Source organism: Bubalus kerabau, chromosome 10, assembly GCF_029407905.1.
Source record: "Bubalus kerabau isolate K-KA32 ecotype Philippines breed swamp buffalo chromosome 10, PCC_UOA_SB_1v2, whole genome shotgun sequence".
Classification (NCBI taxonomy): domain Eukaryota; kingdom Metazoa; phylum Chordata; class Mammalia; order Artiodactyla; family Bovidae; genus Bubalus; species Bubalus kerabau.
In genome coordinates, this window is record NC_073633.1 from 48,172,936 (window position 1) to 48,194,605 (window position 21,670).

General features: G+C 41.7%; 1 protein-coding gene across 5 annotated transcripts in view; it reads right to left on the reverse strand.

Moving 5' to 3' along the window:
• The window catches only part of CDKL1 (cyclin dependent kinase like 1), a 52,104-nt gene that overhangs the window by 19,686 nt on the left and 10,748 nt on the right, over window positions 1–21,670 (reverse strand). For 4 of the 5 annotated variants that reach the window (XR_008699214.1, XM_055537587.1, XM_055537584.1 and 1 more), the window contains exon 3: window positions 6,100–6,221. Coding sequence is in view for 4 of the 5 variants with exons in the window: in XM_055537587.1 (XP_055393562.1) it covers window positions 6,100–6,221 (122 nt within the window). In the remaining variant the exon portion in view is untranslated. Of the gene's footprint in view, window positions 1–6,099; window positions 6,222–8,768; window positions 9,175–21,670 lie in introns of those variants that run through there. The other variant, XM_055537586.1, reaches the window with a different exon arrangement.

The window sequence follows — 21,670 nt, forward strand, 5'->3', positions numbered from 1 at the left end:
CATCCTACACCTTTAAGGGTGATTTGCGTATCTCTGCCCTGATGCATTATGTGTTGGTTTCACAAAATAACTCCCAGAAAGCAAGCTTCTACCTCTCCTTCCAAGTTTTGGGAAAGAAGGCCTATGACCCTAATGTCCTGACAACAAAATTGAAATGAACAGAGAGAAACCTAAACAACTGCTGTGGGAAAGTGAAAAGGTCAAAGTGCATTTTAAGTATTTCTTCAGAACTAACAGAGACAAGAGAGATGACAAAGAAAGAATATGGATCTGTTGCCAGGTTCCCAATACAGTAACTGTCCTTTCCACCACTGCTTCTCTAATATTTGCCACATAATAAGAATTCAGACCATCAACATCCATTCAAGGTTCATTTCTACACAAGGCTACAACAAAGACAAGGATGAAAGGGCTGGCCAAGCTCCTATAGAAATAATATGTTCTTTGAAATTTATTCTATAGGGACTTCCCTGGTAGTCAGGTGGTTAAAACTCGGTGCTCCTAACGCAGAGGGCACAGGTTCAATCCCCGGTCGGGGAACTAAGATCTCACATGCCAAACCAATAAAAATTAAAAAAAAAAAATTTATTCTATAGAAATATTTTTGCAAGTGATTATTTACTGTAACCTTATTATTAGAGAAAAACTAGAAACAATCTAAATATTTATCAGTGGGGGGTTGAATAAAGAAACCATGGTATGTCAGCACAATGGAATTTTATACCATTTTAAAAATAAAAAAGCAGAAATCTAAGACTAGGGAGACAGCTCCCACATACACTTTAAAAATGAAGAATAGTATACAGAGTACAATCTCTTTAAGTATTTATATAGAAATGCATAAAAAATAATTAGAAAACTATTTCTCAAACTTTATTTCTACATGTTTCTGTGTTGCTTGAAACATTTTCACAACAAACAATATATCACTTTTAAAAAAAGAGATTTTTTTTTTAGGGTTAGCTCTGGAATTGCATTGTCAGAAACCAAAAACTTGTAGTAATGCCCTTTACTCACCAGATGTTCTTTGAACAAACTATGAGAATCAGAAGAGGATCTGGTTGAAATGGAATTTGCACAGGAAAAAAATGGGTGAAGTACTGTGTCTGGCTGCACTTAAACAGGGGCAGAAAAATGCAGAGAGAACACATAAACCAATTGTTTATAAAACTTTGACAGACGACAGACCAATGGTTTACAGAATAAGTAAAAAGCATATTAAGTCCTATGGAAGATAAGAAATACACTTGTTTGAGAGCAAATCTAAGCAATGTGAACACAACACAGGGAATAGTAATGGATAAAGATTTATATATGTATACAGGACATATTCTGGCATAAACTTGACTGTTACAGCAAGTTCTAACATTGAAGTTATATTCATTATATATATTATATTCAGTATAGCATGAATGTGAATCTTCTCCAAAAGCTTTCCAGATGAGTTCAAAGTTAACAACATATTACAAGAAGATGAATTAGTATCCACTTCAGATTCACAGTAGAGAGTTCTTTGGTTCTGATTTAGCAAGAATTATTTTTAATAATTAAAACATTGCCAGAGTAATACATGGAACATGGAGAAAATAAAGAAAACAAAAAAAAATAAAGAAACAAAAAGAAAAATATCTATACAAACATCACTCAGATCTCTATTAAAATGTATATATTACTTTTTAAAATTTTCTACCTACATATAAATTGTATAAAAAGGAAATATATACTTTTATTATAGCACAGCTTTTTTTACCTTGCAACCACTCATGAACATTCTTATATGTAAATGTTTGTTTTATCTTGTAAGCATTTTTCTTAGCAGCGCCACTGTGTTCCACTATAAAGATATACTATACTTAACCAATCCTTTATCACTGAACATTTCAGTTGTTTCCAATTTTTTTCATTAGAAACAATACTTAAAAACAGACACTTTTATAACTTAAACTTTTACACATATATTTATTTTCTGTGGTAAATTATCAGAAGCAGCATATGTGCCCAGTCACTCAGTCACGTCCAATTCTTTGCAAACCCATGGCCTATATGTAGCCCACCAGGCTCCTCTGTCCATGGGATTCTCCAGGCAAGAACACTACAGTGGGTTGCCATTCCCTCCTCCAGGGGATCTTCCAGACCAGGGATCATACTCGAGTCTCCTGCATTGGCAGGCGGATTCTTTACCACTGAGCTACCTGGGAAGCCCTATCAGAAGCAGACCCATTGATTGCCATTGTCATTTCCTTTGACAGTATTAGATTTAGAAAATTGTAAAGTAATTATTTTTAAATGAAAAAATGAAAAAAAAAACATTGTTTTGATTACTCTTTAAAATCATCTTGTAAGGATTAATTTATTGATTTGCTGACTCAATCACTACACAACAGTACTGGGAATGTACCAAGTGCCAAAAATTAACCTAGAAATTACTGAGGATACACAGGTGAGGAAGATACAACTTTTGCCCTTGAATATTTTATAGTTTACTGGGCAACTATAAATAATCCTGGAAGATATAATGAATACCAGAGGAAGGAACTCTCACCTCTCCTAAAGGGGATATCATTAGGAGGTCATATTTGGGCTGTATCCAAGGACAAGCAGGAGTTTGCTAGGCAGAGTAGACAAGGTAAGGCAAACCAGGTATCCTAAAGCCTGGAATGCAAATAATTTCATGGGGTTGAAAACTGGTGGGAAGTGGGATGGACTTACAGAGTGAGACCTTGTATTGCATGCTAGGGGTTTTCATCACACCAGTAAGCTTTGCTGCTGCTGCTGCTGCTGCTAAGTTGCTTCAGTCGTGTCCGACACTGTGCGACCCCAGAGATGGCAGCCCACTAGGCTCCCCCGTCCTTGGGATTCTCCAGGCAAGAACACTGGAGTGGGTTGCCATTTCCTTCTCCAATGCATGAAAGTAAAAAGTGAAAGTGAAGTCGCTCAGTTGTGTCTGACTCCTAGCAACCCCATGGACTGCAGCCTACCAGGCTCCTCTGTCCATGCTCCGTCCATGGGATTTTCCAGGCAAGAGTACTGGAGTGGGGTGCCATTGCCTTCTCTGAGTAAGCTTTGAGGAGCTATCAAATGACTTATGCTGGGGAGTGGCATGGTCCACTTTTTATTTTAGAAATCTGGCAGGTTGATCCTCCTTGAGTTTGCCTCTTTACCCCTAGAAAGCCTGGTGATCACTATGTTCCCAGGTACAAATTTCTAAAATATAAAGTGGAACATGCCACTTCCCTAAATAGTACGAAAGTTAGTCACTCAGTTGAGTCCGACTCTTTGTGACCCCATGGACTGTATGTAGACCACCAGGCTCCTCTGTCCTTGGAATTCTCAGGGCAAGTATACTGGAGCGGGTTGCCGTTTCCTTCTCCAGGGGATCTTCCCAACCCAGGGATCGAACCCAGGTCTACCAGATTGCAGGCAGAATCTTTACAGACTGAACCACCAGGGATGCCACTCCTACCTAGTATAATGAAAAGTTACTTTTATTTTTAAAACGCACACAAACAAAAATCCTTAAACTTCAAAGTAAATAGATAATGATCTGATTTAGAATAAATCTTAGTTTTCAAACTTGCTCATTTATTGGTGTTCCTTAAGTCAGTCTGATATTTGATAAACCATGGCACAGTGTCATTTAGAAATGAAGTTTCTTGTACTTAACCACACATGTGTCTACCAGACATTCCCTTCTCTAACCCACCTCTATATTAAAGCATTTTCTGGAACACATATTGGAGATTTTAGCCAGCAGAGTTAAAAAGAAAAAAAATCTGCCTCCAGGACTCTCATCCCTCCTTGTCCTGTCTTTTTATTCTTCTGCTTAAACTACATGCTAAAAAAAGAACTGACTCCCAATTGCTTTCAACCTCCCACTAATCAGTTGGCAAATGACTCAATCGAACATGATTAATCAAATTCTCTGCAACAACTCCCTAGTTAGCCATGGCACAAGTAACTTATACTAGTAGGCTTAATCGAAGTGTCACTTGCAAGCTGTCAAAAGAGCAAATACCAGCACACTAAATGTTTTCTTCCTTGAACACATTTCTCTATATCAGTGACTTTCTGAGGACAGGAAGTATGTCCTCTTGGCTCTCTCTGTGTAAACTAACAAGAAAAGCCGCCTGTGCCATGGTCACTAACAAATCAAGAGCCACTTTAATCCCATCTGCCCAGAGGTCACGCTGGATCATGTATAACCACCAGCACATGGCAGAGCAAGCTCTTGGCCAAGGCTTGAAAGCCTTGTTGAGCGAGCCTCAGCCTCCAGCCACGGGAGTGCGAACGAGAGTCAGGATGCAGCGCCCTTCCATCACTCTGATCTCTGGTGCACTCTGCAGATTATCCCCAGCCAAAGCTGAGCTTCTAGGAATACAGCAAAAGGAGAAGATGGGATATCCTTTTCTGTTCGACTTCTGGGGAGTCTCCTTACCTTTCAAGCCACAGACCACCTCCTTTGTGAAGTATTCTTTGATTGACTCACTTTGAATCCTAGTTACCTGGGCCTCCTAATCATTCTACCTTCTTCCTCTAGCAAGGTGATTGCTTCCAGGGATAACTGCATCACTGAAGCTGAGTCTTCCACTGGACTTTCTGTGCAGACGCTACTTTCTTCTAGAATTTCCTTTCTTCTAGAATGGCTACACAGGGTGATACAAAGCCTACAGCAATGCTTTCCACTACACACTTTTCCTTTCCTAACACCTTCCATCTCACAGCACACATATGCCCTCCAAAATCAACCCTGTAGGGGAGACTCACCTGAAAGGCAGAATGAAGCCAATATGGAAAGGAAGAGTTGGGAGGCAGAGGGAGAGAAAAGGAAAGAGAAAGCCCCACCTAAGGTGCTCTGCCTTAAAGACGCCCAGCTGAGAGAAGCCAAACTCCAGCTTGCATTCTGCTCACCCTCAGAAGGAGCTACCTTCAGAGGAACAGATTCCCCCACACTGCGCTGGTTTTTCAAACAAAGGCTCTGTCTGCTCACCAGGACTTTCTGCTGCTGCACACAAAGGTGCTGCCTGTGCTGCTGCTGCTGCTGCTAAGTCGCGTCAGTCGTTTCCGACTCTGTGCGACCCCATAGCTGTCTGTGCTAGAAACGTGTTAAGATCAGCGGAGCCTCCAGAGTCACCTTCCCAGTTACAGCCACCACCACTTCCTTTTTCACCTACACCAGCGTCAGTTAGGTTTTTGTCATTTGTAACCAAAAAAACTCTGACCAATACTGCAGACCGGATACCCGAACTGCTTCAGATAAAACACTGCTGCCCTGCAAATAGGTTCATCAGTACCATTTTGACGCAGAGATAGAGAGCAGACTTGTGGATACAATGGGGGAAGGAGAGAGTGGGACGATTTCAGAGAGTAGCACTGAAACATACACATTACCATATGTAAAATAGATAGCTAGTTGGAAGTTAATGTAGGGAGCTCAACCTGGCTCTCTGTGACTACAGAGAAGTGTGGGATGCAGTAGGAAGCAGGAGGGAGCTTCAAGAGGGCGAGAACACATATACTGCTGCTGTTCCGTCGTCGCTCAGTCCTGTCTGACTCTTTGCGACCCCACGGACTGCAGCTTGCCAGACTTCCCTGTCCTTCACTACATACATACTTGTGGTTGATTCACACTGATGTATGGCAGAAACTAACACAACGCTGTCAAGCAATTATCCTCCAATTAAGAATAAATAAGTTTTAAAAAAATACTTATAAAAACACCATGTTTGTTTTAGCCTTAAATTTCCTATGAGCCATTGTCTTTGAAGTCTTCCTTTCAACCTCCAAGTCCTTATGCTTCCCTAGGCTGGCGTGGAATAATTGATAGCCTTCCTTTTCTTTCCTAGAGACTGATATAGCATCTATGTAGAGATAACATACCAAAGAAATCAAGTTCAACCTACTAACGTGGTTGCTGCTTTCTTCATGAAAATGACTAGTTATGATCCCTTTCCCAACATTTCTGGCAACCCCTCAGCAGCCAAGTATGCTGACCAAACACTGGCTGTCCCTGCCTACCGTGAAAAAGGGTCATAGCTCATCTTCCCTCGCCGACCCTGGTGTGATTTATTGGGTTTTGTTTATAAAGGACGGGTCACTCACCCTCTTTGGTGTCTGTCCAGCTCATGGAGCACCGTGTGGTCACAGTACTCAAACACCAGGTGAAGCCTCCGCTTTCTCCTGAAGACTTCGATGAGGTTGACGAGATTGGGATGCTTGAGTTGCTGAAAACACAAAAAGCAAGGTGCTAAACTGGAGTTGTGAAAGACAGTTTTCTTTAATGTTGGTCCAACAGAAGAAAGATGTTTGTCCTTTAGAAAAATTCTTGTCTTGGATTGAAGGAGGCTGTAGATAGTACAATCTTAACTTCTCTTGATGAGCTGTTTGGGCTTCCCAGGTGGCACAGTGGTAAGGAATCCACCTGCCATTGTAGGAGATGCAGAAGATGCAGGTTTGATCCCTGGGTGGGGAAGATTCCCCTGGAGAAGGAAATGGCAACCCACTCCAGCATTCTTGCCTGGGAAGTCCCATGGACAATGGAGCCTGGTGGGTTACATAGTCCACGGGGTTGCAAAGAGTCGGACAAGACAGAGCAACTGAACATGCACACACGTAAAAAATGATCATAACCCTGGTGGCTGGTGAAGGCAAAGAGATATGAGAAGGCTGGGAAAGGATAATGAAAAAGAGGGGGGCAGTGGTTAGTTAACATGAACTCATCCTTAAGGTTCAGATCAAGTGTCCTTTCCTAAAGGTGTCTTCCTGATCTCCCCAGACTGGTTCAGAGTCCCCTGTAGCTCCCTGAAGTATGAATCCTTTGGAATCCTTCAAAATTACTATTTGTTCAATTGATTTTTTTTTAATGAACTCTGTTGTCGATAGATATAATAGATACACAGAATGTAAGATTCATGATAGACATCAGGGTCTGTGTTCTCTTGTTTCCTCAAAATGATGTCATGCCCCCAGCACACAGCCTTGTACATAATAGGCATCTGATCATTATTTGTGAATGAATGAGTAAATCAGGTTTCCTAGGCTGATGAAACATTTTAAAACAGAAAAATCAGAAGACTCTCCAATCTGACATGCCTGAAGGGCTGCATCTAGAAAGAACTGGCAGGAGTGAATGTTGGTGTTGGCAGAGATAAATCTTGTACTTGGCTTTCTGGGCTCTTCTGTCTATAATCTGACTGGAAATACCTACAACTAAGCAAACTAACTACTGGTTAATGTTCTTCAGGGCTTGAAGGCCTCCAGGCAGTGACCTAAGAGAACAAAAAAGAGCCTGAAAAGCTTCTTAAGGTGCCAGTCTCAGAAATCAGGTGATATAACTTCTGCCTCATTCTACTGGTCACAGCAAATCATGAGACCCACCCAGACTCAGCCCACAAGAAAATATAGAACTGGAAAAAATTTTGTTCAGATTCCCCATAAGACGTTATAAAAACCTGAATGATCTTTTTGGCCAACGCAGTACCACGAGGAGAGCAGGGCCCAGGTGTCCCGGCCAAGCTCAGCTCCTGCTGACCACCCCAACTTAATTCAGCTACATGAGCAAGCTCCGGTAAGACCAGCCGAAGGAGCAGTCAGCCAAGCCACAGTTGTGAGAAATAAGAAATCATTCTTCTTTAAGCTACTGAGTTTTGGGGAGCTCTGTTAATACAGCACTAGATAACTCAGTTGGGGAACTTTTGAAAACCAGGGATGCCCGAGCCCCACTCCCAGAGATTCTGAATTGGTCTTAGGCAAGGGCCAGCCATCTATTTTCCCCCCAAAATTGTCCAGGTGATTTAATACATAGACAGAAGTATTAATCATAGGCAAACAGATATTTCAGACATGATAAAAGGCAGAAGGAGAAAAACTGAAGTTCTTGAACGGCACAGTATAGTATATTTGTATGGACAATGAGAAAAGAAGAACCCAGCAAGGAAAATACCAAAAAAGACAATTATTTTCTCATTTTCTTTGTCTAACACCTCTATCTTCAAGATGTGAACTTCCTGCTCCAGACAATACACTTGATGAAGCAAAATAAAACAGCCAAGACACTCTTACTGGGCCTTTGAACAGAAGGCATTCCAAGTTATAAAGCCCCACACTTATATTCCCATATCTGGAATATGGGACACCAGGGACTTCCCTGGTGGCTCAGACAGTAAAGAATCTGCCTGCAATGTGGGAGACCCAGGTTTGATCCCCGAGTCAGGAAGATCCCCTGGAGAAGGGAATGGCTACTCACTCAAGTAATCTTGCCTGGATAATTCCACAGACAGAAGAGCCTGGTAGGCTACAGTCCATAGGATTGCAAAGAGTTGGACATGACTAAGCGACTGACACACACACATCTGGAAACATTTAGCCTGAACTAACAGAACAGTTAGTTCTGCTCTAAGAGGACAGAACTGACTACTGTTTCAACCAAAGAAGTGCACCCGCTCAAATGTCTCAAACAGAAAGCAATCAACCAAGTTTAAAGTGGTGGGGTGGGGGGAGGCAGTTTAGACAGCAGGCAATTAGGGAAAACAGAAATTCTCTTATAAGCTCTGAAAAATAATTGTCTGTTGGCCCAGACCTCAAATCTTAGATTGTTTTAATTTTCCATGTTCCATATATAGCCCTCAATTCTACTGAAACAAGTACCTGGAGCTTCTCAGATGCCAAGACGGGCACCTGCAACTTGTCACATTCACAGGTGCAGAAATTGCCAGGGGCACTGTTGCCTCAGGATACAACCCAAAGATCCTCTCCACTTGACCTTTGCTTACCTCTGCAGCCTCATCTAGAGAAGGCAATGGCACCACACTCCAGTACTGTTGCCTGGAGAATCCCATGGACGGAGGAGCCTGGGAGGCTGCAGTCCATGGGGTCGCGAAGAGTCAGACACGACTGAGCGACTTCACTTTCATGCATTGGAGAAGGAAATGGCAACCCACTCCAGTGTTCTTTCCTGGAGAATCCCAGGGACAGGGGAGCCTGCTGGGCTGCCGTCTATAGGGTCGCACAGAGTTGGACACGACTGAAGCGACTCAGCAGCAGCAGCAGCCTCATCTCTTATAACTCCCCCAGACTCACTGAACTTCCTCACTCTCGCTTCAGGACCTGCTCACCCAGCTGTTGCCCATCTTCCAGATGAATTTTTTTCTGTCCGGCCCCCTCGGCCCTGCTCAACATACCTGTATGAACTAAAAGAGTGTAACTCTGGAACCATGGGTGCCGTGCAGCAGGTAGAAAGCACTGTCACAGAAGGACCCACTGAACCGCATGGACTAAATACTACATTACACCCATCCTGTTACTGCACACCTTTTAAAAAGTTAGATTCTAATAACTACACTGTAAGCTATTCTAATAACATATAGATTCTCTCCAATTTTTGAGCATTATAAATAACGTTTTGATAAACAACCTACTAGCTGATTGACCTTAAATTGGGCTTCCCTGGTGGCTCAGCTGGTAAAGAATCCACCTGTAGTGAGGGCGACCTGGGTTCGATCACTGGGTTGGGAAGATCCCCTGGAGAAGGGAACGGCAATCCACTCCGGTATTCCAGCCTGGAATTCCGTCCATGGGGTCGCAAAGAGTCAGACACGACTGGGTGACTTTCACTTGGACATGTTAATGTCTTTAGGTTTACCATTTGTGGGAGAGGAAGCTCAGGGGCTGCTGTGAGAAAGGATATGCAGCAGTGTCAGCCCACATCATCCTCTCCAGAAAGTTTAACTGTTAATATTTTAAAATAATTTTTTATTTTATTATTTTTAATTTTATTTTTGGTTGTGCTGGATCTTCGTTGTTGCACACAGGCTTTCTCTAGTTGCAGAGAGGGGGGCTACTCTTCACTGGGGTGCTCAGCCTCTCGTTGCGGTGGATTCTTTCGTTGCGCAGCACAGGCTCTAGACTCACGGGCTTCAGTAGATGCAGCACACACAGGCTCAGTAGTTGTGACACATGGGCTTAGTTGCTCCACGGGGATATGGGATCTTCCCGGACCAGGGATTGAAACTGTGTCCCCTGCATTGGCAGGTGGATTCTTATCCAATGTGCCACCAAGGAAGTCCTGTTAATATTATTATTGGGAGTTCAATCTATTTCTATTTAGGCTGACTATCTCAATTCATTTTATTCCACAAGTATTTATCTATCTTAGTGTGCATAAGGCACTCTGATAGTCCTAATGATACAGAGATAATACAGCAAGTACCAAACCTACTCTCATGAAGCTTAGAAACTAGAAGGGGAGACAGACGCTCAACAAGTAATTACAAACGTGGTAAGTGTTACCAAAAGCCAGGGAAAGGGTACCCGGCTTGAGGGTGTGGAGTGGTCCAGTGGTTCCTGAGGAAGGTGGCCATTTAGGAAGTTAGTTGGAGAGCCCCAGGAATACAACATAAATAGACATGGCCACACTGCTTTCCAAAAGGATTGAACACACTTAGACCTCCGCCAGGAGTGTGAGAGTACATTTTACCATACCATTGAGGCATTAATAGATATTTAAGGTTTGTGACATAGATTGCTAAATTACTTCTCAAGAGGGCTTACAATGCCTCCAGCAACACGGGAAGGTGTCACATGATATTTAAACCACTTGTCTCTCCTATTTTCTGCTGTAAGATAAGCTTTACATAGCTGTAAATAGCCAATAACTTATTTCTCAACCTATTTTCAGAAAAGTGTTCATTTAGAGAAGTCAATCACTAAAACTAAATCCCAATTAGGACTCACAAATCTTAAATTTTTTTTGTAATATTGTAATATTTTTTGTAATATTGTAAAATTGTAAATATTTTTTGTAAATATTTTTAAATAAATTGTTAACTCTCTGTAGGTTGCCAGGATTCTGGGTTGACCTGAAAACATGCTAGAGCAGCAGATATCTGGGAGACAGCTCCTGTCCTGGCTGTGTTCATTTATTCAAAAAAGGTCTCCAGAGTGTCTGCTCAGCCTCAGGCGTTGTTCAAGGCACTAGGGAAACACTGGTGAAGGGGACAAGGGGCTCAAGCATTAAGCAGAGAAGTGCCACAGAGCCCTCCATGTACAAGAATCTAGGCTGCCTTAGAGAAACAGTTCTTAGGAAGTGACTCTGAACCGGAGTCCCGGAGGGTGAGAAAGGTCTGACCAGACAAGGGCAGGGATGGTAGAGGGATGGTGGCTTTCCAGACAGAGGGTTGGCTCTGAGCTAGGAGGGAACTTACGCCACCTAAGGAACTGCAAGACGGTGTGGTCTGCATGTCAAACACGTGGAACCGATACCAGAGAGACAGGCAGAAGGCAGGCTCTCTGAGGCACCACAGGACATGCTAAGAAATTTACGCTTCACCCTAAACGCAATGAGAAGCTACTGGAAGGAATTTTAACAAGAAGTGATATGGATACCATTTGGGTCTTTGTTGCTATGTGGGCTTTTCTCTAGTTGCAGTGAGCAGGGGCTACTCTCCATTTGCTGTGTGCAGGCTTCTCATTGCAGTGGCTTCTCTTGTTGCAAAACAAGAGCTTTAGGGTGCACGGGCATCAGTAGTTGCTGGTCCCAGGCTCTAGGGCATAGGCTCATTCATAATTGTGGTGCACGAACTTAATTGATCTGTGGTATGTGGGATCTTCCCAGATCAGGGTTTGAACCCATGTCTCCTGCAGTGACAGGCAGATTCTTTACCACTGAGCCACCAGAAATCCCACCATCTGGGTGTTTTAAAGCTCACTATGGTGGCAGGATACAGAATGGCTCAGAGGAGGCAACATGACTAGAGGAGCCTGTTGATAACTGAGAGCTTGGAGCAGAGAAGAAGCAGGGGAGATGGGGAGACAGGCACTGTTTGGAGACAGACTTTATTATTAGGATAGTCAGGATGTGGTGATGGGCTGGAGCTGAGGGATGGAGGAGAGAGTGATGATCAAAGGTTTGTGTAATGGGGTGGATGGTGGTGCCATGACTGAGAGAAAAAGCAGGTTTTGAAGGGAAGGACCTACAGCTTTGGCACACTGGGCTGACAGGGACTCTGAGATACCAAAGTAGAGGTGTCAGGTTGGCTGGAGTTTGAGCTGAAGATAAAAGCTGGGACGTTAGTGTGAGTGTAAGCAAAGCCATGGTGAGAAGTGATGCCCAGAAGAATGAGTGAGAAGAGCGAGGCCCAAGGAGCCCAGCACCCAGATAAGTGGTAGATGAGGAGGAAGTAGAGAAGGGGAAAGGGAAGATGGTGCCCCAAGATAAGAGAGAAAACAGCAGAACATAACACGATGGAGATACGGTGATAAGAGTACACTTACTCCGCGAAGATGCTGCTGCTGAAAAGTCAAGCTAGGGAGAAGGGGTTTGTGTGACCTCACTGGAAGCAGCAGTGAGACCAGGAGCCAGATGTCATGAATTTAGCATCCCCAAACCATCTCTCTCCTTTCTCTTATTGACTCCCCTGACCCTAGGGGCTGAACTCAGAGGAGCACCTGTGGTTCTGAATCCAGTTTGCAATTGGTCGCCTAGAGGTCTTGATGAGAGCTCCAATACTGTGAATGTTTGCATTGACAAAAGTCTGGATGTTTCTACCTCAAAGCTGAATGAGTTCTTTTAGGGGCATTGGGAGGAATTAGATGAGAAGAATCAAGCAGCAATCTGGATGGACTCTCACAGGTTTACTCAACGTGTTTGTTATACAAGAAGTCTTAATGGAATAGACTAAATTACCATACGTACTATGAAGATGTAGTTCAGGGCTCTTCTAATTAAAATTCCTTCCTGTTTATGAGTATGTGAAGCCAAAGCCCCAGCCCTGGCCTCATTCCTCAGCACTCTGATTCGTGATGGCCCAATCCTGAGGATCTCAGTGCCTCATCCCACGTCAGTCACCATCCTTCAGTTCTTCTATATCTAGAAGCCTGGGTTGGCTCACACTCAGATTTAGTTTCTCTTATATAAAAGTTTCTGCCTTTGCTGCTGCTATTTTATTTTGGTCTCTCTTCTTTTTATTTTCTCTGCATTTTGAAATATTCCTATTATGCTGCAAAGCGAAGCATTTTTCTCTGACTTTAAAAAAGAGCTGTGTTTCATCCGCTGGATTTAACCTGAGCCCTTGTCATAAGCTCAGGCTTTTCTACACCTTCTAAGGTCAAATGTTTGGCCTTAGCATTCTGAAGGATTTTTGACCTAGTTGCCAACCTTTCAGATCAGGAAATGTTACCTTAAAGCCTTGGTTACCAAGATTCTCTTGAAAACGCTGGTGATGTATGCTGAGCCTGCAGTCTCTGGCGTCAGTGGACTGGGGCCCAGAAGCAGCTGTTCATGTTAGATAAGCCCTGGATACCTGAGTTTATCACAGTCCCTACCACTCCCTGACACGAAGGACTTTTAACATCACTCTTTCATTATTAATTTTCTTAAAAGTGAGATATTTAAATGCCCAAGTTTCTATCAAAAGTGGGGAAATGTATAAGCGATAGAAATAACTGCATATTTTAAGGCAAATAAAAGATTTATGAAAGCAAATCATTTCTCCCCTACCTGCCTGGCCCCTGCAGATACTGGGTTTGGAACCTCTGTCCTATGAACTCCTCAGCACTCACATGTTCTGGATTGGTCAGTATACAGACCACTACATCCGTGGTCTCTTCTATCCCCTGGTCTCTGTTCTTTGTGGGGGAGAATGGGGAGATATTTATCCTGTCTGTGCTTTAGAGAAAGGAAACAGGCTATTTTTTCAATGATCATATCCTGTTTTCCTTCCAAAAACATTCTTCTTTTCCCACAAATTTGTGGGAAATAACAAAAGAACAAGGATTAAAATTTAGAAAGTGAGAGCTGTCTTGGTAAAATGTTTTTCACAAGCCTCTGCAATTTTTGAACTTGACTCAGTCACAGATACATAGATCCTGTTGCAGGAATTTTTCATCAGTTAATATTCACCCAGAATGGAAAAAAGTGATGTCCCCCTCCTTTATAATAATTAATCCTGGGTACATCCCAAGGATTCCCAGGTCAGCATATGATAATACTCTCAAGGGCTTGAGACCCAGCAAGGTTTGTGGTGGTGCTCAGTCACCCAGTCATGTCTGACTCTGTGTGACCCCAAGGACTTTAGCCTGCCAGGATCTTCTGTCCATGGGATTTCCCAGGCAAGAATACTGCAGTTACCATTTCCTTCTCTGGGGGATCTTCCTGACCCAGGGATCAAAACTGCGTCTCCTGCATTGGCAGATAGATTCTTTACCACCTGGGAAGCCCCACTTTATAGTAGCCTAGTATAACTGATAGAATTTTTTCAAAGTAGCCTCGCCTATATACTAATGAATGAACCATTATAAAATTTTTATCGCATACAGTATTATAGTCATATTCATAACACAGTATTGGAAACATTGTTACATTTTTTAAAAATTCACTTACCTGAGATGACAGACTGATATTCAGTTTCTCCCTTTATAAGAGAGGGAGAGAGAGATATACTGTACATAACATGATCTTTTGAAAGCAAAGTTATAAAGCTGTGAGAACTAACACATAATTTTATATTAAATGTCACCCACCCTATCATGCTTATGTAAGGATAGACTAATATTTATGTATATTTTATATATTCATGACACATGTAACTTTTCCATAATTGTTTTTGATTATTTCTAGGTTACACAGGTCATCTGTGAGTTACTTCAACTGTTGCAAACCTCCAAAATTTTTTCTAACATATTTATTGAAAAAATTCACATGTAAGTGACTACAAACTTACACATGGAACATGCAGTTCAAACCCATGTTGTTCAAGGGTCAACTGTGTTAAGTGTAAAACAGAAATGATTGGATAGTATATATTTGTGTCTGTGTTTTAGAGGGAAACACATGTCCTTGCATGAGCACAGGCATCCTCTGGAGAGACCGCCACTGTTCGGGGGATAAGAATGGAGACTGAGGGATGAGGCAGGTTTCTTTTCCACTGCACGTTCTTCTGCACCTTCCATCTTGTTTTCTTACATAAGCATACTTACTTATGTAAACATGATATTTACTTTACCATAAAAAACAGTTTTAAAAGATTTGCATAAGTCTCTTCACTATATTGTAAAACCAAGATAAATATTTTGAAGTTAGTTTCAGAGAGCTAGTTAATACATCAGCTTTGTGGTGGGGGGAGCTATTTTCATGATTTTAAAAGCTATTTAATTATCACCACCATCTCTGACCTAGAGGAAAATACTCCACACCCCTCACAGTGCTGTTGAGGAATTGTTCTTTAACACTTTTGGTAAAGGAAAGCTGCCTTGATCCCACATTTCCTTTAAATGCCCAGAGACACATGGTAGATACCCTGGCTAACACCTTAGTTTTGGGGATGGCTAGAGAAGGGGCTCTGGTGGCTCAGGCAGTAAAGAATCTGCCTTCAATGCAGGAGGCCTGGGTTCGATCCCTGGGTCTGGAAGATGTCCTGGAGAAGGGCACGGCAACTCACTCCCGTATTCTTGCCTGGAGAATTCCATGGACTGAGAAGCTTGGCAGATTACAGTCCATGGGGTCACAAAGAGGCAGACACAACTGAGAGACTAACACTTTCAGAGAAGGAATGGGTGTGACATGTGGGGGAGGAGGGAGAACTAAAAAAGCTGGAATCACAGGTGGAGAGGTGAAGTTAATTTACATTAGGTCTGCTGTAGACAGCATGGACGGTCAGAATGCGCCAGGCGGGTCCTCTGGCCAGAGACCTGGGCTGAGATCTCTTCTGCCTTCCTCTCAAGACCCATCACAGGCAGGCTAAGGATGAGCACAGCAGATGCTCAGTTTGTTTTATTGGTTAATGAAGTTTTTGAAAAGTACTAGGAAAGAAGCAATAGCACCAATGTGATCAAAATGAGAATGAACCATGACACAGCCAAAAAATCATGCAGTAGCTCAGTTGGTAAGGAATCCACCTGCAATGCAGGAGACCCTGGTTCAATTCCTGGGTTGGGAAGGTCCACTGGGGAAGGGAGAGGCTACCCACTCCAGTATTCTTGGGCTTCCCTTATGGTTCAGCTGGTAAAGAATCCACCTGCAATGCAGGAGACCTAGGTTGGACTCCTGGGTTGGGAAGATCCCCTGGAGAAGGGAAAGGCTACCCAATCCAGTGTTCTGGCCTGGAAAATTCCATGGACTATACAGTCCATGGGGTCACAAAGAGTCAGACATGACTGAGCAACTTTCACTTTCGATGTACTGACAGTTATAAAACAAATTATTTGTTAGGTTTTTATATACAGTTGATAGCATAATTCGTTTTAAAGATTCACCTTTCACTCTTCTAACAAAAAGGGAAACGGAATTCAGAGATTTTCTATCAGGCAATTTTATTCCAAAGCATTTTTACCACAGTGTGGTTAAAGTTAATAAGTAATAAAGAAGAGTAATGATTAGCATGGAAATATGCCTGTTGAAAGCAAATTTGTGGTCTAAAATATCAATTCTGCCAAATAAAAAGGTGAGTTAAAACATTAAAAAAATTTAATGTGAAAGACACAAAGCTGGCCATTAAAAAAATTTTCATTCCATACAAAAAGTTCTACTTTCTAGAGTGGTTTGAATGTTTGATAACTATATATAACACAGTTGTCTACCTATAAACTTTTTTTTTTGGCGGGAAATAAAAAACAAGTGGCAAAAAAGCAATAGTATAATTATATTTCTTATCAATGTGCTTTATAAAATCGTTTATTCAGCCTCCTTCTCCTGCTCTATGATATTTTCTAGAGTAAGGTGTGTGGCAGGGTATGTTTAAAAGCATTTAGAGTGCTGACAGATGGTGGCATGTGCTTAATCTCCTTGCAAATTGGGTATTTTTAAAAGGTAAGGAGTCTGTTGATGTCTGCTCCTTTTGTTCTTGAAGTACAACCATGGCAGCTTTATGGCTTAGGAGTTCACTACACAGCAGGAACACAATCTTTCTAGACAAACACACCGTGAGCTAAGCCAAAAAAATCTTCTAATAAACAAACAGAAGAGTCTGTTACTATTTGCATTTAGTATGTTATCTTGTAAAAATAAAATCAAACAGGTCTCCACTTGTTGAATAAATAGGGAGAGAGGATGACAAGGGGGTTTGTTTGGTTTCTATCACTGTGGGCCAGGGAATGCTCCCCTTTGTCCTCCATGCTACTGACGACCAGTCTCTACAAAGTCCCAACACCTACATACATTAGCAATAAACCTCGAGGCTCAGATCTGCCTGTCTCCAGTATGAACATCTGCAAACAATGAAAGCTGTATAATCGGAAGGCTCCAAACTGAGCCTATACGCCAAATACTGTCTGTAGATGTGTTTTCTTTGGCCAGAATGGTGTTAAAAAAAATTTTTTTTAATTATTTGTCACTACTTTAAAGTCAGATTTCACTCTCACTTAAAGATATGAGGAATCCTTGGAGAAATAGCCGATTCTAGAACTGGGGGAGGTGAGCCAGGAACATTTCATTGTGCCCCACAGTAAAGACACATACAAGGACTGATGGGTATCTGTAAGACTGAGGAGTAGGCTCCAAGGATCCCCAAGTAGCCAGATGTGTGACAATTTGAGACTCAAAAAGAATGACAGTGATGGTTTATAACATGTTGAGTTTTTTAAAAATCCAGAATCCACAGTGATATTAAAAACTGTGGGTACTGGGGTGTAGGAGTGTGGATGAAAAGAGCATTTTTTTAAAGAAAAATTATAACTAATGAATATAACAAGAATTGTTGAGAACCACCATTTTACAATAACTCTCACTGTAATTGATTCAGGTAAGGGACTTTGGGTGACAGTTCTTGGGGAATAAGGCAGTCACACTGTTTCAAAAAATCAACCCACAGATTACTTACTAATTATAAAGGCGAAAAGTGTTTCTTTACAATTGAGGAATATGACAGACCCATCTTAATCAAGAGATTAAAACTGAGAGCACCAGTTACAGGACAAAATGATATCATGCATTTCCTGATTAGAAACAGTGTGATGGAACAGCCTTAAACATGCTGAAATCATTTACCCTGAATCAAATCACGTGGAAACAGTCAGACTTGTGAGGAGGCACATCTGGCAAAATGACTGATGTGGACTCTTCCCAAATGTCAATACCATGAAAGACTGAAAAAAGAATTTAAAAGTTAGAGAACTGTTGGATAGCTGCACGTAAAGCAATGAAGTTAGAACACACCCTCTCACCATACACAAAATTCAAAATTTGCTTAAAGACTTACACATAAGATGTGACATCATAAAACTCTTAGAAGAGAACATAGGGAAAAGATTCTCTAACATAAATTGTACCAATGTTTTCTTATGTCAGTGTTTCCCCCAGACCAAGGCAATAGAAATAAAAACAAAAATAAACAAATGGGACCTAATCAAACTTACATGCTTTTGCACAGCAAGGGAAACCATAAACAAAATGAAAAGACAACCAACAGAATGGGAGAAAATAATTGCAAATGATATGACCAACAAAGGATTAATTTCCAAAATATACAAATAACTCATACAACTAAACAATGAGAAACAAACAACCCAATTGAAAAATGGGCAGAAGACCTATTTCTCCAAAGAAGAAATACAGATAGCCAACAAACATGTGAAAAGATGCTTAGCATTGCTAATTATAAAGACATGCAAATCAAAACTACAATTAGGTACCACCTGATACCAGTTAGAATGGTCATCACTGAAAAGTCTACAAATAATAAATGCTCAAGAGCATGTGGAGAAAAGGGAACTCTCCTACACTGTTAGAGGAGATGCAAGTTGGTGGAGCCACTGTGGAAGACAGGATGGAGGTTCCACAGAAAACTAAAAATAGAATTACCATATGATCCGGCAAGCCCACTTCTGGACATATACCTGGACAAAACTATTAATATCATTCAAAAAGATATTTCATCCCTATGTTCATAGCAACACTATCCACAATAGCCAAGATGTGTGTGTGTGTGTTAGTTGTGCAGTTGTGTCCTACTCTTTGCAACCCCATGGACTGTAGCCTGCCAGGCTCCTCTGTCATGGGATTCTCCAGGCAAGAATACTGGTGTGGGTTGCCATTTCCTTCTCCAGGGGATCTTCCTGATCCAAGAATCAAACCCAGGTCTCCTGCATTGCAGACGGATTCTTTACTCTCTGAGCCACCAGGGACGCCTAGCCAAGACATGGAAACAACCTAAATGTGTATCCATTGATGGAAAAATGCATAAAGGAAATGTGGTACATATGTACAATGGAATACTACTTATAAGAAAGAATAAAATAATGCCATTTGCAGCAACACGGATGCAACTAGAGATTATCACATTGTAGAAAGAGAAAGACAAATACCATATGATATCACTCATATGTGGAATCTAAAATATGACACAAATGAACATATCTACAAAACGGAAACTGAATCACAGACATAGAGAGCAGACTTGTGGTTACCAAGGGGCAGGATATTGGGGGAGGAGTGGGGCAGAATTGGGGTTAGTAGATGTAAGTTTTTGTATACAGAATGGATAAACAACAAAGTCCTAATGTATAGCACAGAGAACTATATTCAACATCCTATGATAAACCATAATGGAAAAGAATATAAAAAAGAATGTGTGTGTGTGTATATATATATATGTAAAGCTGAATATGTAAAACATATATATGTAAAACTGGATCACTTTGCTGTACAGCAGTAATTAACACAACATTGTAAATCAACTATACTTCCAATTAAGAAAAGAATACTGGACTTCCCTGGTAGTCCAGTGGCTAAAACTCTGGGCTCCCAATGCAGGGGGCCCAGGTTTGATCCCTGGTCAGGGAACTAGATCCCACATGCCTCAACTAAGACTCAGTGCAACCAAATAAATAAATTTTTTTTTTAAAAAGGAAAAGAATACTGTTTTAGATTAAAGGAGGTTACAAAAACATGACAATTAAATGCAATGTGTGCTCAGTTATTAATAATGTACTAAAATACACATATAATACACATGTATATATGCTTATTCTCATAAACATGATTATATATATTATTGAGACAATACAAAAAATTTGAACACAGACTATATATTAAATAATAGTACTGAATCAATGATAACATTTCTAGAATGTGGAAATCATATTGTGGTACACAGAAAAATTTCTTTGTTCTAGGAGATTCATGCTGCATAGTTAAGAAAAATGTGTGTGCATCAGCCAAAAAAGTGCCTGCGTGTGTGTGATAGAGATAGAAATGAAGTGGAATTCTAACAATTAGAATTAGCTAGATTAATGAATCTTGTTAAAGCTACACAAGTATTCATTGTATTAGTTTTTCCACTTATGTGTGTATAATTTTTTTCAAAATAAAGAGTTATGGGGGAGAACCCAGGAGATTTTACACAAAATTTTGATCTCTGGCTTTAAGAAAAAGTCTCAGAAAGACTAGCACGCAGCCACCTGCTTCTCACAAGACAGTCTCCAGTTTGCCCTAGTCTCCACTGTTCCATCTTGTCTTGTGTTCAGCCTGTTTCACTGGTTTATGTTACCAGTGTGAGTCCCCACAGACATCGGAGTTAGTGAACCATAAGAATGCTGAACATGGTTAAAAACAACTTATGGAGATATGTTACTAATCTATTTAAAATAAGCCAATTAAGCAAGATTAAGAAAATGGACCTAGAAATGGCACCGATTAGCAACAGCAGGATTAAATTCTTAAAGATGTCACAGGATTTCCCAAGGAGACTTTTACTGAGTTGGGAAATATTATTCAAATAATAATTCAACAAGTACTACGGGAGCAGACACCTTTAGAGATTATGAACACTCTGATTCGACTCTAATGCTAGCGAGCATTCACACGGTTCTCTGCCAGCATTCAGTGGAATGGGGCCTTGGCACAAGAGCACATGGAATTAAGCACTGAATAAATACTGAAAAACAGGGAACCATGACCATCCTGCTCCCCACAGCAATTTACAGTCATCAGGACGGTAATCTGCCCAGCAGTGTTTCTGGTCTGATGTTTTAAGACAGGAGAGACCATGTGAAGTGCTAGCCCCTTCAGCTTCTCCTCTTGGTCGCCCACCTTCTGCCAGCCTGTACCTTTCTCTCTCCTTTCTCTACTGCTCCTCCTTTCTCCTACTCTGTCCTTTGCTGCTGCTCTTTTTGAACCTCTGCTTTCCTGCCCTGGCATCCCTAAGGTGCTTGACCGCTGTACGGTGTTTGTCCCCAAAGCACTCTGCTCCCCTCAGCAGTGAGTCAGCAGAGCAATGCCAAACAGAGACATAAATCATGGCGATAAGGTGGGCCGGGATCCAGGAGGCACTGGAGCTTGCCCAAGGTTACCCAACAGCTTCCATCCGGATCAGAAACTGAAGCTCCTAACTGCAGCTCCTATTCCCAAGCAGCCTCACTGCCCACAGCTTCACTGGAAGTTGTTGAAAGTGAGGAGACTAGGGAAAAATGGAATGCTCTGAACATGTGGTAGGTTGTTACTCTTCATGTGTGCTGCTGCTGCTGCTGCTAAGTCGCTTCAGTCGTGTCCGACTCTGTGTGACCCCATAGACGGCAGCCCACCAGGCTCCCCCGTCCCTGGGATTCTCCAGGCAAGAACACTGGAGTGGGTTGCCATTTCCTTCTCCAATGCATGAAAGTGAAAAGTGAAAGTGAAGTTGCTCAGTCGTGTCCGACTCTTTGCAACCCCAGGGACTGCAGCCCAGCAGGCTCCCCCGTCCCTGGG